This window comes from Poecilia reticulata, chromosome 7 (assembly GCF_904066995.2).
Source record: "Poecilia reticulata chromosome 7, P_reticulata-male-v2, whole genome shotgun sequence".
In the NCBI taxonomy this organism is placed as follows: Eukaryota; Metazoa; Chordata; class Actinopteri; order Cyprinodontiformes; family Poeciliidae; genus Poecilia; species Poecilia reticulata.
In genome coordinates this window covers 1,672,800-1,688,066 of record NC_088836.1, presented here as the reverse complement: position 1 = coordinate 1,688,066, position 15,267 = coordinate 1,672,800, and the positions used below count along the sequence as shown (strand labels likewise).

The 15,267-nt window shown below is 39.4% G+C and overlaps 1 protein-coding gene and 1 long non-coding RNA gene across 3 annotated transcripts in view; one reads left to right on the top strand and one right to left on the bottom strand.

Annotated features, from left to right (window-relative positions):
• Positions 1-684: 684 nt before the first annotated feature.
• Positions 685-3,462, top strand: LOC103467112 (uncharacterized). Its single transcript, XR_534035.3, has 3 exons — positions 685-1,408; positions 2,614-2,693; positions 2,929-3,462. It is a non-coding gene; the product is annotated as an uncharacterized LOC103467112 (long non-coding RNA).
• Positions 3,463-13,174: 9,712 nt separating this feature from the next.
• Positions 13,175-15,267, bottom strand: part of chrna4b (cholinergic receptor, nicotinic, alpha 4b) — a 35,837-nt gene continuing 33,744 nt past the window's right edge. For both annotated transcript variants that reach the window (XM_008413191.3, XM_008413192.3), the window contains one exon: positions 13,175-13,969. In XM_008413191.3, the coding sequence (XP_008411413.2) occupies positions 13,932-13,969 (38 nt within the window). In that variant the 3' untranslated portion in view covers positions 13,175-13,931. The remainder of the gene's footprint in view (positions 13,970-15,267) is intronic.

Below are 15,267 nucleotides of genomic sequence, written 5' to 3'. Positions count from 1 at the left end.
AACTAGAAAATGGCACAAAATAAGAATATTGTTTCCACTCTGATTGGCTGCTGTTAGACCTACCAATTTTAACTTGAATGTTCATTGCATTTTCGTAGACACCTGTGAAAATAATTTCTATTCCCATGACTTTTTTGTTCTCTGGGAAATTATCTTGATGATAAATACAGAAACAAGCATAAAAATCAAAACATCTACAATAGTGATAGTAATATTAATGATAAAATAATCAGTGCATAGTAGCCTACAAATTCTTTGGTGGGGGGCAGTGAGGGACCTGAATAAAGGCTGGGGGGGCGCTGGTCCAAAAAAGGTTGAGAAACACTGATCTAGAGTAAGGGTTGAATTATCACAGCTGGTTTAATATTTAGCAATGATGACATCAAACTGACAAAAGTATAAAGTTAAGTAAAAATTCTGCTATTCTAATGAATACCAGAATTCTTTAATATTTTTTCTCAAATATTTGTATTTGGAAAAAAGTCAAATAATGACAAAATTTAGTGCATTTATAATTAAAACTTGTCTTTGTTTTTTTCTAAGACAAATGGTTATGGAAACTGTGTTTCCATTAACCATAAAATTGCACAACTTGAAATTACAATAAATAAATTTACTTAATAGAAACCCATCAATTTTGAAAGTACACGTGTTTCTCTGTAAGAAGTTGTCGTGTTAGGATCAGGATGAAATGGTTTTCCAGAATTGATTTAACAGCAAAACTGCAATGGAAACACTTTTTTGCATCACACAAGTCACATGATCAAAGTGGGATGCTACTACTGGCGAAAACTACGAAGAAGACAGGAAGTGGTAGCAGGATGATGTAGTTTTTTTTTTTGTTTGTTTTTCAGACAATGTGCAGCTGACTCCACCAGAGCTCCCATAGGATCACAGTTCATAAAAAGTTGTGTAATTCCAATGTGTTGAATTCATAGTTCTCATGTAAAATTAGTGACTACAGTTTCCCCAAAAGACCTCGTACATAGCCACTACCAAGTGGGCAGAGCTTATCAGTTTAATGACTGACCAAGAGGCTGACATCTTCTCTGATTGGCTGATAGATGATGAGCCAATCATGGCTGATTTCTGAATATATCTCATGTAAGTGTTTATATCCATTTCTGCCGTGATTGTTAATGTCTTCTTGCGAGAACAAGCTTATTTACATGTGATTTTCATTTCATGTCTTATTTCAGGAAAACACCATAATTCAGAAACACTGTTTTTTCAGCAGAATACAGACAAAGATCTGCACACATTTGTTGAAATGCAGATGGTGATACAATAAAATGCTTAGTGTCTTTTTTTGTTGCCTCTATTTACATCTGGTGGTGGAATTTTCTCATTCTTCACTTAGGAGTTCCAGCATCGCCCCCCTGCCTCTTGCCACTCCCTTGCCCCCAAGGTAAATATTTCTACATCAACCCCTGCAAAAACAAAAATTAGAAAAACACAAATGATTTCTTCCCAACAGACTCAGGTAAGGCTAACTCGACTAAAGTTCAGGGATAGCCTGAGACCATGAAGGACAGTTACTGGAGAAACTAATGGCTGTCAGCAAATCTGAACAATCTCAATAGCTCTGCAGGGGGAGAGATAACGCCAAACTTCATGTTAAAGTTAGAGCGACCTCAAAGAGATACAGTTTTAGTTGAGTGGATGGAGCCGAGCGTTTGCGCTCTGTTTCTGATGAGTGGCAGCACGTTGGCTGCTGGTGACCAGAGGGGATCACTTGGAATTTGCTGATTGTGGGAGAAAATGGCCAAATGCACCATGTGTGTGGATTTAATGGGATCCCTGGAGGGCCCGAGCTTCATGGCTTCCCCATTTATGAGCCTCAAGGTTTGCAGGGAAAGGAAGGGGTGACAGATTTACACTCCCCTATCCCCCCGTCATCTGGATGCACCATGCAACTCCTGCAGACATCTGTCAGCTGACCTATTAGGGAAGTTTTCACAGTTAATCGGTGCTCATCATGGTCTGCATTATGAGATTAAGGAGGCGTGATGGGGGAATTGATTAGGAGGCCACGCTGACATTTGGCCGGCTTGTTAAGCTGCTCACCTGAAGATATTATAAGGCTGCAGAGTTTGGTCTGACTGTGCAGGCTGAGTATTTTTTAGGAATGAAGCTTTGTTGTACTTTTAATTGGCATGGGTTGCTCAAAAATCCAATTGTCTGTGAAACTCAGAGGAATGAAATCAAGACTTTTTTTTTTTCCTTTTTGCTCCCTCTGGTAAACTAAGCAACCAATGTAGTCATTGGTTTAGCACTCACTGCCTTACAAAAGCATTAATAACCATTGCATTTTTTCATATTTTGTCACATGCAACCACAAACTCCACCATACTTTAGCGTAAAGTCACTATGCTACTGACTAACATCAGTTTAGGCAATTTAGTTTGTTACATTTATATCAAAATGAGCTAAAATGCTACTTTAAGTTAAAATGTAAGCATTAGCATGAGCACTATCACTAACATGATAGATCTCCATTAATGTACTCCATGTTGTATGCAAACAGCTCATTATCGGCTATAACTAGCAAAAGTAATAAAGTAAAAACTGTGAATTCTTGTCTTCACATCTCTTGATGCTTGTTGTGTTTAGGTCAATGTTCTCCTGGGGCCCAAGGTCAGAAACCTGACCTGACATCGCTCCAGTGTTTCTTTCTTCAGTCATCCTGAAAGGTGAGCGCTCCATCCAGTTCCGGACTCTTTCCTCTCTTTACATGTTCTGCCTACCTCTTTAATGCCCATGATTTTTCAGACAAATACCTTGGAGTTATACTCAAACACAATTATCACACAGAATTTTGAATGTGTATTAATATTCCAAAGTGCTTTTATTTTTCATTGTTAGTGCTGTACCTATCTAACCTCTTTCTGTGACCGGAGATGCCCATATTTCAAAAATGTGTTGCAGGAGGGGAGCTGTGGCGGCACAGGGGCAAAGCACAACCCACGTATGAAGCCTTCAGTCCTTGTGGTGGTAGTTGCAGGTTCGATTCCTGGTCTGGTGATATTTGCCGCATGTTTTTCCTCTCTCTCTCTTTACCCTCTTTCCCGTCAGACTACTTTCAAATAAAGGCCACTAGAGCCAACAAAATAAAAATGTGTTCAAGGAATCCTGGAGTCCCCTGTCACCTCCCTCTGTTTGGCTGGAGAGATGAGGAAATGGAGAACCTTGATGTTTTGGGCTTGATCCTTTTTTATCTTTATCGGGGCCACCATTCTCCTGAGAACACTCTAAAACTTAGAAGTCAGTGAATTTCCAGCCATGGATTCGAAGCTATACTTCAGCACCTCAGTAAAATCTGGATCTAAACAGACACAGATAAATTACCAAGACTTATTTTACCGAACAGATTCACGTTGACCACAATCTGGATCAGGAGTCAAATGTTCTTCACTTTTGTAAATACAAACTGCTTTACTTCAGTACTTCGAATATTCAAAAACCTCTGCAGTTTAAGTCTTCAATCTCAAACCCAGTGCGAGCGCCAGGAGACGTTTTGAGTACAAGTGTTACACGTTTTGAGAAGAAAGACATGAAGTTCTGCTGTTAAAATGAAAATGTTAGCAAAAGTATTAAAAGTTTTGAGAACAAAAGACATGAAATCCTGCATTCAGACCAATAATATGTGCTCTTGGATTATGGTATAAAAATTTCCCCATATCAGAAGACACTAAGGAGGAGCTATTTGGCCACAAAGACTTAGTGGCTCAGTTATGCCGCTCATTATCTGCACTGAGTGGTTGCCATGGAGATTAGTATTAGTAGTATTTCTCAAACATGCATGACAGAGTCAAAGCAACACTCCAGGTATGTTTCGGATGAGGGAATAACAATAAAAGATTATATAAAAGTCAATTTTACATAATACTCCCTCTTTAAATGTGTATCCTAATTCCTATTGGTAAAAGAACTGTACAAATAATTCCTTAAAGTCTCCTGTTCAGTATGAGAATCATTCATTCAAACAGATGACTTGAGGTTTAAGCAGCCATGACAGAAGCAGCATGTTGGTGTCTCTCTGATCCTGACTGTACGTTCAGCACATAGACCCACAGATAATGCTCTGCACAGAGAAATAATTGTTCAGGAAACAGCTTGTAGGATTATCATGTTGGTCGTCGTGGGCTGAATCTCTAATCACTGGGTTTGGCCGATAATTCAATTAAAATGTTTGTCCATGTCCAAATTAATTACTGAGCCCAAAAGCACATGATTTTCATAGGTCATAACTGAAATTAGCATTGAAAGCAAGTTCTTTATCTAGATAAATTTAATAACATTTTAGCTATAATAAATAACATGGTGACCTTGCATAGCATTTCACGCACCTCCCTTAGAAAAGCTGGTGAAAAACACCTTTTATATTTAATTTACCTCTTTATATTTTATTCTAAATGTGAAATCTGTTTTTTATAAAAAAAAAAAGAAAAGAAGGCATTTGGTATCATTTTAGCCAAAAACCATCCTCAATAAAAATGTCTAGATGAGATACAGAAAGGTTGAACAAAAATGAACTTCCATTAACAGGTTTATTTAAACATTAAAGAGGACATGGAGTTTACATCGAGCTCTTAGGTTACAGAAAAATCCTTCCTACTTCATACTGCCAGCTGTTATCCAATGTTTTCTCTGTAGATCACTAAGCCCAGCAGTTACTGAAACCTTGTTCAATGTGCTGTTTTTTTATAGAGATAAATGACCATTTTGTACCTCTTGTGAAATCTGCATAATGATCAATGGTAGTTGCTCTGCTGAGGGAGGGAAATACAATAGTTTGCTGGTTCAGGTCAGAATCGAGGTCATAGCTTTGGGTGCAACATTATACGCTTTTTAATGCAATCCGAGGTTTTCTCCCGGCAGCACAGCCAGACGCTGATGTATGGAAACCAATTTAATATGAAGACATGTTAATTAAAGCCTGGTGGGCTGCTTTACATGGAGCAGACTGAGTGGAAAAGTGTGTGTCATGTTTAAGTTCACCTACCTGCCACCAATCTGACGTTCTGCAGTCATATTAAGCGGACAGAGTCGGCATAATTTGACAAATGATTAGCAATTTGAGGGAATCCAACAGTTTGTACATTAATAGCAGCTCTGTCCAGACTTCCTGCTTTTCCACTCACGATAATAGGCTGCAGCAAGTTTTGAACAAGATATGAAATGAAAATGAGAGAAAATGCCTTGAAAGTGTTTCAGTTCCAGGTGAAACTTCAGCTTCATCCATCTGTTTAGAAGCTGCTTCCACACAACAGAGTCCACTTTGTTCTGACCCCGTCACGTCTGTTTCAGTCCTCCTGTCATTAGGTTTTGAACTGTGTGCTTTTCCACAAACATTTACATCCCATAGGAGAAAATGTCTCCATTCTTTTTGCATCAGTTTTGTTTTTCTTTTTTAAAACCTAAAAATAAAAATAACATGGTGGATTTTTTAAAATAGTTTTTATTTAAAAGGTCATGTAACATTTGTGGCTCTAGAAGAGTTTTATTTAGTTAGACTGAGGGCAAAAATGACTTTTTCATAAATATAAAGCCAAAGTTTTGCCTGGTTGAAGTCTTAATAAAATTTTGGTATTTGAAAATCATTTGCTGCTGAACCTTTTAACAGTTTTCATAAATCACAAAATACTGTCTGGGTAGAATTATTATTCTTTTGTCTCACAAATTCAAATCATCTCTAATTATTCATTTCTAATTTTTGTTAGGGTTATCCATCCTTTCCTTTTTAACGCTGTCTGTTCTCACTCTGCAGTCTCACCTCCCACATACTTCCTGCTCCAACGCTTCAGCAAATACTCCAGGAAGACTTTGTCCATAAAGCTGTCAGAAACATACAGAATATGAACACTTTCAGCCTGCCAGCCTTATTCCCAGATACTTTTGTTTAGTTTCAGTTAAGCCATAGTTTGATTGTAGGTCAGTGTTCTCGGTCTGTATGGATTGAATCCTAAATATGTTGTCACTTTTAAATATTTTAAAAGCAAACGCAGGTGGTAATAAGGTGTATGTTGGACTCTGTGATGGCTGCAGCCACACAAATGTGGTAACTTTCACTTTCACCACACGCGACGGGTTCACATTCACTCTCACTACAAATGGGTTCACCTCACTTATATTTGGGTTTCTTTAAGTCTAGGATTTAATTTACAGAATAACTGGTTTTGTTTAGAAGGCAACACATCACATTGTATTCTAGAATAAGTGCGCATATTTTAGTCTGGATTGTTGTGTTTTGCTTGATTTGACCGTTGTTTGTTTTTGAGTTTCCTTAGTGCTGACTGCTCCAATCCTTTAGGAGAGCAGAGAGGTGGAGCAAGACAGCTGAGACTGCAAATTGGTTCATACCACTACTCATCATCCAGAGGGGGGGAATGGGATTTTTCTATGTTAGTTTCAGTTAGGTTTTTGTGTATTTTCCCCTTGGTGTGTTGTATGTGGCCTGATCAGCCAGTATTTAAGTTTCCCCTTTTTGTCTGTTAGTGAGGTAGGTTTGTTTGAGTTATTATGAGTTGATGTCTGTTACTTTGACCTCTTTTATGGGCCCAATTTTTGTCATTTTTTTCTATTATTTACCCAAGTTTTGTTTGGGTTAAATAAAAAAATAATTATTTTTGGCTTATAACCGGTGCCTGGCTGTTCTTTAACTGCTCGGTCCATCACAGACTCTATACTCATAAAAACCTATGTTCTCAATGCTCCGTCGAAACTTTGTTCTATCATAATTCCTAGCATTAATTAAACATTTTAAACTTTAACCGATATGGTAGCTGTGTGTGTGAAGCTTCACAGCATTTCAAAAACTTTAAATTGTCTCCCAGGGCTGCGCAGTTGGTGGGGCTGTTGCCTTGCAGCAAGAAGGCTCTGGGTTCGATTCTTTCTGCATGGAGTTTGCATGTTCTCCCTGGGCATGCGTGGGTTTTCTCTGGGTACTCTGGTTTCCTCCCACAGTCCAAAAACATGACTGTCAGGTTAATTGGTCTGTCTAAATTGTCCCTAGGTGTGAGTGTGTGTGTGCATGGTTGTGTGTCTCTGTGTTGCCCTGCGACAGACTGGCGACCTGTCCAGGGTGACCCCGCCTCTCGCCCGGAACGTTAGCTGGAGATAGGCACCAGCACCTCCTGACCCCAATAAGAGACAAGGGTGTAAAGAAAATGGATGGATGGATAAATTGTCTCCTCTGACATGTTTTCCTGTATTCCAGTCATGGTTTGTGGAACGATACAAACAATATTTCAACAGGTTTTCTTTCAACAGTGGTTCCCTCTTGCCACTCTTCCAGGTCAGATTGGTGAAGTGCACAACTCAACATAGACTTCTTCATCCTTCATCCATACTACTTTTAGCTCAATTAAACAGCCAGATTCCACACAAAAGCCTTTTAGAGAACAGAAAAAACATTGGTTTACACCAGTGTTTCTCAGCCATTTTTGGCCCAGCGCCCCCCCAGCCTTTATCCAGGTCCCTCACCGCCCCCCACCAAAGAATTTGTAGGCTACTTTGCACTGGTTATTATTTTATCATTAATATTACTATCACTATTGTAGATGTTTTGATTTTTATGCTTGTTTCTGTATTTATCATCAAAAATAATTTCCCAGAGAACAAAACAGTCATGGGAATAGAAATTATTTTCACAGGTGTCTACAAAAATGCAATGAACATTCAAGTTAAAATTGGTGAGTGAATGAAAAAAACAAGAGTCAATAATAAACACATCCATTATGAAAACCTTTTAGCCAAGTACAGCATAATGGCAGTACCAATAAAACTTCTACACCTGGAAGCCTGTCTGTTACAGTCTTACGTTAGCTGAACAGATCAATATGCAATGTATACCGTATCTGACATACATTAAAGATTTTATTTCACCTGAAAAGGCTTTTTACTAAACTGTAATCGTGTTAGCCACGCTAGCACCGAGTTCCATGTATAAGTCCTAGGGACATTCGAACCCTCTAAACCAATGGTTCTTAACCTTTTTTGAGGTACCGAACCCACCAGGTTCATATGCACATTCACTGAACCCTTCTGTAGTGATAAATAAATTTTTTTTTTTTTAACCCAAATTCAAGACATAGCAGTGACCCAACTAGAGTCTAGTGACCCAACTAGAGTCTAGTTGGGTCACTCCATGATCACTAAGTCTTCTTAAAAGGTAGAGTCTCTGAGAAAAGTTCTTCAAAATATAGTCAGTGTTTTCAGCACAGTTGAGCTGATTGTCCAGGAACAACCCAAAGTATTTGAAATTTGCCACAGTTTCAACAGGTTGGCCATTGAGAGAAACTGGAACCACTTTAAGGTCTTTAGGTGTTTAGATCATTTAATTAGCTCTACATTCTTAAGAGAATGAAAAATTAATAATAAAGACTTTGCGGTATTCTGATTTAGTAATGTAATTATATTAGTTGTGTTACCACCCCCACGCCACTAGAGGCAGTAGCAACCCCGAAAAGATGCGAATAAGGAGCAGATTTAGAAGTACACCGAAAGCTACAGAATTTGGTAAAAACGGTGAGCTTTGCTGAAGTAATTAAAGACACAAGTTCAAATCCATGCTGAGAGCGGAGCTCCTTTAATCAGTGCTCCTCCGCAGCCCTGATTTGCTAAGCAATGTAACGTGATCCTCTGCAGCAAGTGATGGCAAAGCGGGGCGTCATCACGGCTTTACACAAGTGAGTCTTTACCTCCACGGCAGAGGCTCCGCCGAACCCCTGAGACCGACTCATCGAACCCCTGGGGTTCGATCGAACCCAGGTTAAGAACCACTGCTCTAAACCATGAATGCCCGACTTACCCAGCCTTGCAAGAACAGTAGGCATCAGTGATCTTGTCCACAGCTATATTTGCGCTGATGGTCTGAGGATCTGCTGTTTTCCTCATCGACCGGTAGCATTTAGCTGCGACGCGCACAATGTTAGAGGCATCGCGTGGCTCAAACACCTTGATGTCGTCCAAAAAAGATGACATGAACTTGTTGGTTCCCTTGTCCATTGTCGTGGCTGATATTTTTTAAAAATCCGCTCAGAAATGCTAAACTAATCGACTCAGAAATACTCTAAAGAGAACGAAAAATGCCATGTTTAGACATTGGAGTTAAGCTGTTAATGTGAGACATGAAGTCACGAGGGGACTTTCGAGGGGACTTTCGAGGGGCGTTTCTGGGCAGAGCTTGGTAAGGTCCATTGCTTTCCCCATTGCTGTAGTGAACTTGGTATTTACAAAATGGTAGCCACTTCAACTGCAGTTGACTTATCAAAATCTCCTTTTTCAAAACGCTCTTTCACGGTAAAAGAAAAAAAAAACTAAAACTGGAAAATTCACACCAAACCTGGATTCACTAACACAGACCAGTAAGAACTGTGTAAGGCATTTTAGTCTTTAACTATGAGCGCTATGAGTGGCTAACACAGATATCACTGAGCACGACAACCTGTGGATTTTATTTATAAGTACTGAGTGAGTGTTATTTTTCTATTACATTCTCATACAAACATTACTTAATATTTTTTCTTTTAATTCTTCACATATGCTATTTGAGCAGTATGAATTGATGTTGAGCTGAACTGGGGAACATAGAAAAGTTTTGCTAAATTGCTGGCTGTTCCATTGTTACGTCGGTCCGCGTTTCCCCATCAGATACTCTTCCCCAGTATCTGAAGTCTTCTCGTCGCTCCGCACGAGGACCTCGCTGCAGCAAACAGAAAGGGGCGGGACGGACCACTGTCAGCCTCTTATCTTATTTGGAAATGGGACCATTGCACTCCGGAAGTGAAGGGGGCGCTATTTCCTATACTTCCGTTTTTATTTTCTTTTGAAATCTGTGATATCTTTTCACCTTTATGAAGGAGTTTCACTCTCAGAATGTATTTGAACTTCTCTCTTTTATTTACTTCACGGCAGCTCACAGTTTTTAGCAAATTCTGTAGCTTTTGGTGTACTTCTAAATCTGCTCCTTAGTTGCATCTTTTCGAGCTTGCGGCTGCCTCTAGTGGCGTGGGGGTGGTAACAATGTAATCAAATTACTAAATCAGAATACCACAAAGTCTTTATTATTTATTATTAATTCTGGCATTACTGGAACAGTAGAAGATAAATTCCCTCACAAAAGAACATACCTTTTCAATTTCTTAAGGAAGTAGAGCTAATTAAATGTGATAAACCAGAACTGAAAGTGGTTCCAGTTTCTCTCGATGGCCAACCTGTTGAAACTGTGGCAAATTTCAAATACCTCGAGTCGTTCCTGGACAGTCAGCTCAACTTTGCTGAAAACACTGATTATATTTTGAAGAACTGTTCTCAGAGACTCTACCTTTTAAGAAGACCTTGGGGTTACCCAACTTGAGTTAGGTCAGTATTTCTCCACCCTGGTCCTCACAGCCCCCCTGCTCTGCATGATCTAGATGAGACTCTATTCCAGAACAGCTGATCCAAATGACTGCATGACCATCAAGTACTGCAGAAGCCTGTTAATCAAACATCTTGATGTCGTCCAAAAAAGATGACATGAACTTGTCATCTTTTTTGGAAATACTGACCTAACCCAACTTGAGTTAGGTCAGTATTTCTCCACCCTGGTCCTCACAGCCCCCCTGCTCTGCATGATCTAGATGAGACTCTATTCCAGAACAGCTGATCCAAATGATTGCATGACCATCAAGTACTGCAGAAGCCTGTTAATCACCCAGAGATACAATTCAGGTGTGTGGCAGAAGGGAAACACCTAAAACATGCAGGACAGGGGGCAGTGAGGACCAGGGTGGAGAAACACTGAGTTAGGTAGAGGTTGTGGAGTTAACATTTTATAACTAAACATTTTAACTCAAGTTTTAACTTTTCATCTCCTCGGCTGGTTTGGTCACATGAGCTGCAGACTAACGGAATCTTTTAAAAATACTTTGAATGGCAGGTACAACAGCAGGTAAGAAGTGGTGAAACAAAAACATCTCTGTCTCAACTGTTCGCTGAAAGAACACGGAAGACGGCAAGAAATATTTTAGCAGAGATCATCCATCCTCATTATTCATCAGTTTGAACCTCTGAGCTCATGAAGGTGTTACTGTTTCCTCTGGTAATAAGAACATCTATTACAAGTTGTTTATTGACAGTGCAATAATTATTCTTATCCAAACTAAATAATATTTACCTATAGCATGCTTAGTGTTTTACTCTATTCACAAATTGTTGATAATCAATCATATCTTTATTCCAGACACAAAAAGGTCCATAGAAAAAAGGTAAAAACAAGCAAAATAAGAGAAAAATAAAAATAAACATGACATGATATTATTCACAGAGTCACAAATAAATGATGACACGAATGATTCCATAATCGTGAAGAGAATCTCACAGAACTAAAAGCAGAATTTACTAAAATTGCAATTATATTATTGCATGACACAGATCATCTAGACATGTATTTATACATAAGATTCCTGAGCCCAGCTGCACATGTGGGAACAACATTATGTACAAACATGTGGCCAGCACGGCTCCATCTAGGCACTTTGAGTAGGAGCCTCATGCCATCATTGTAGGTCACATAAAGTTTCTGCAGGATACTTTTTTTGTATTGTCGCCACAGATGGGCCGTGTAATAATGTGATTTATGAATATGATTTATAATTTTAGAGTTGAAGGAAAATTTCCTCATTGATAGATTAAATAGTTTCATCTTATTTTTTTCTATATACAAGACCCTACAACAAAAAGTCTCAATAATATACATGGCACTGTAAAAACTAAAAATTGAATTTTTGCTTATATCTGTTTAACAACCCTGGTTGTAACAACCTGGGTTGTTATTCTTCTGTACTTAATTAATTTGTTTGTTATTGACTTTTTCTCAATTAAATATCTTACGTATGCAGTGCGAATGGTATTTTTATCATAGTTGATTGTGTTGTTTTTCATGTCTTATTTCTTTTGTTCCTCCAATAATTGATGAAGATAAACAGATATTATTTCTAATGTATAAAGGTATTGTCATTTAATTAGCTCTACATCCTTAAGAAAAAGAAAAAATATGTTGTTTTATAAGATAATTTATCTTTTACGGTGCCAGTAATGCCAGAATTAATAGTAAATAATAAAGACGTTGTGGTATTCTGATTTAGTAACGTAATTAGATTAGTTGTGTTACCACCCCCACGCCACTAGAGACAGTAGCAGGCCCGAAAAGATGCGACTAGGAGCAGATTTAGAATTACACTGAAAGCTACGGAAATTGTTAAAAACTGTGAGCTGCGCTGAAGTAAATAAAAGAGAGAAGTCCAAATACATGCTGAGAGTGAAACTCCTTCCTAAAAGTGAAAATATATTACAGATTTCAAAAGAAAATAAAAACGGAAGTATAGGAAATAGCGCCTCCTTCACTTCCGGAGTGCAATGGTCCCATTTCCAAATAAGGTATGAAACTGACAAATGGTCCGCCCCGCCCCTTTCTGTTTGCTGCTGCGACTTGGATAAGCGCGTGCTTTCTCAGTGCTCATGACGAGCACGCGCTTATTTTGCCGCTTGGGCGGTGCGGAGCGGCGAGAAGACGCAGGGGGAACCGTATCTGATGGGGAAACGCGGATCGACGTAACCCCATTATGTGCACTGTTCCCTGTGTATTTTGTTAAAATATACATTGATATATTGCTTGATATATGCAGTGGCGCAAAAAGTGGGTATGCAGGGTATGCAACGCATAGGGGCGCAGCACCAGAGGGGGCGCCAAAACCCCGTCTGGAGGGGGCGGCGCGCCGATGATTGTTTTCCCATACACTTCGGCGCGTGTAACGCTCCTTCACCTCGCGCACATAATGAGGTAAATGTAGCGAGTTTTACCCTTCACGTATCGTCGCCTCGGGGGGGGGGGGGGGGGGGGGGGGGAGGAGAGCGTCGCTCCTTCACCCTGACGATCCTTCCCTCGGGAGGTTGGGTGGAGGGGGGCGCCGATCTATGTTTTCGCATCCACCTGAATAATGTGTAGTTGCGCCACTGGATATATGCATTGTTGGGCTCCATTGTTGCTTTTTTGGCATATTTTTATTTATTTGCACATTATTGGATGGCTGTTGCTTGGTGTGTTGCATAATTTTTGCATTGTCCTGCACGTGTATATTGTTCAGGTATAGTTGACGTCTATTGAAGGCCCTGACTAAAACCTTAAAACCTTACAGGACGCCACCATGTCCATGTGTATACTTATCAAGGAAAATATTAAAAGTGTATGTTTATCTGTGCATGTGGCCATTAATAAAAAGACAGAATGCTTTATGAAGGCTGAGAGAACAGACACAATTCAACATTTAACGTATAACATCACATCTATCTAAAACAAATAAAATATCCATCCCAAGAAAAAACTCAGACACATTTTCACAGAAACATTACTTTATGGATATCTCATGACATCAGTTCATTGTCAGCTCTTTTCTACCCAGACACTGCAATGATGGCATTGTTGGGATGTATTCCACCTCATATTGTCCTATTATTAGCAATCTGGATGTTGAGTCTTCTGGTGTATCAGGATTCAGCTTTTCACATGTTTTATCACAGCGGGACAGTTTGAGCTGTGCAGCTCAGTCAGGATGGAGTGGCATTGAAGTTATTTTCATTGTTGATCTTTTGCCCTCATAAAGAATGTATGTGCCCACAGGGATCAGTGACAGATATTCCATTGTGTTCTTCAGTGGGTAACATTTTGATTACAAAGGATAAGGGCAAAGACTGTGACATGGAGTTCCCCGAAACAGAAAGAAAAAAGATTCATGATAAACCTTTTTTCTTACATGTGACAAGCCTGTCGTCCTATCAGCTCTCATGTTCCTCAAAGCTGCTAGATCATCCCAGCCAGCCAGGGAGGGAGGAAGAGACCCACAGATCCCAGAATACACACCAGTACAAACATCCAGAGGAATATCCTGTCAATGACCATCGCCACGTACTTCCAGTCCTCCTTCACCTGGCAGAAAGAACAAAAAAAAAAACACAAAGGGATATTTCAAATTTCACACCACACCACTTTTCTGTTTAGCAGATGATGGTTTTCATCGTTGATTGATCTGTCTTGAATGGATGATGCCGTTTTTCAGCAAGAGGCCGCTTCCTTCTAAATGTCACTCAATCTACGCCATGAAATATTCACGGTCAAATTATAGAGGTCCTGCTGTTTTATGAATGGCATCCTGTGGCTGTAGTTCATTGTAATGTAGTATTTCTACTTTTTCCACTGACAGGGATCTGTTCTTCCTGTGTTGGATTTCCAGTGCTCCTGAATGTGAAGCAGCGTATCACCGCTACATCACCAGCTGTGTTTCCATTATAAATGTACAAAAAAACACAACTTTGCAATTGCTGTGTTTCCATTATATAAGAAATTAATTCTTAATTACAATTAAAATCACACGTGTCAATATGTTTGTTCACGCACTACATCATTAAAAAACACGCCTCTTCATCTTAGTTGGATTAAAGTCTAGACTTTAAGTAGGACACTTCAAACTCCACGTGTGTTTGAGCGAGAATGATGGTTAGACCTTCTCCTTCAGGATGTTTAGACAGAGAACCACATTTATGGTTCCATCAACAACAGCAGGTCATTAGCTAGACATATTAAATTCCTGAAGAAATTTAACTGTGCAACATGTGCATGTCGCTTTGGATCCAGAGTTCTGACGCTTAACCAGTAACACATCCATGCAAGCCAGCAAGCTTGCACCGCTGGACTCATGCATTGAGTAAGTATCAGGACCACATCCATGCAGTACATGTCAAGATGTCAGTATGTTCTAACATGTTGCAAAGTTGGAACATTGCACTACCAGAGTACTATGGCTGACCTGTTTCACCATTACAGTGCAATGATTAAACCTCATGTATAGTGAAATTCAGTCCGAGACTGACGACTATAAGCTTCGCACATATGGTTCTCACTCACAGTGTGAAATAAAAAAAACAAAGACAGTGGATAATAGTTTTTTTCTAGAAAATTTTCAACCTTCATACTAAGGATTTTAATTCACATTCAAAAATTCTGAGAAATAATACATTTGTGTAAACAGAATATGAATAGTCAGGAAATAATACGTGTGTACTTGCCTGTTTGTGAGACTTGTCACTGCCTCTGTCTGACCCCCCTTTGCTATGGTAATTAACGATCGCCACCTGTGCTCTCTCTCTCAGTATGGTAGAAAGAGTTTCTATCCTTTTGAGAAACTCAGCGTCGGTCTCAAGGACCCTGACAAAAAACAATAAGCCCTA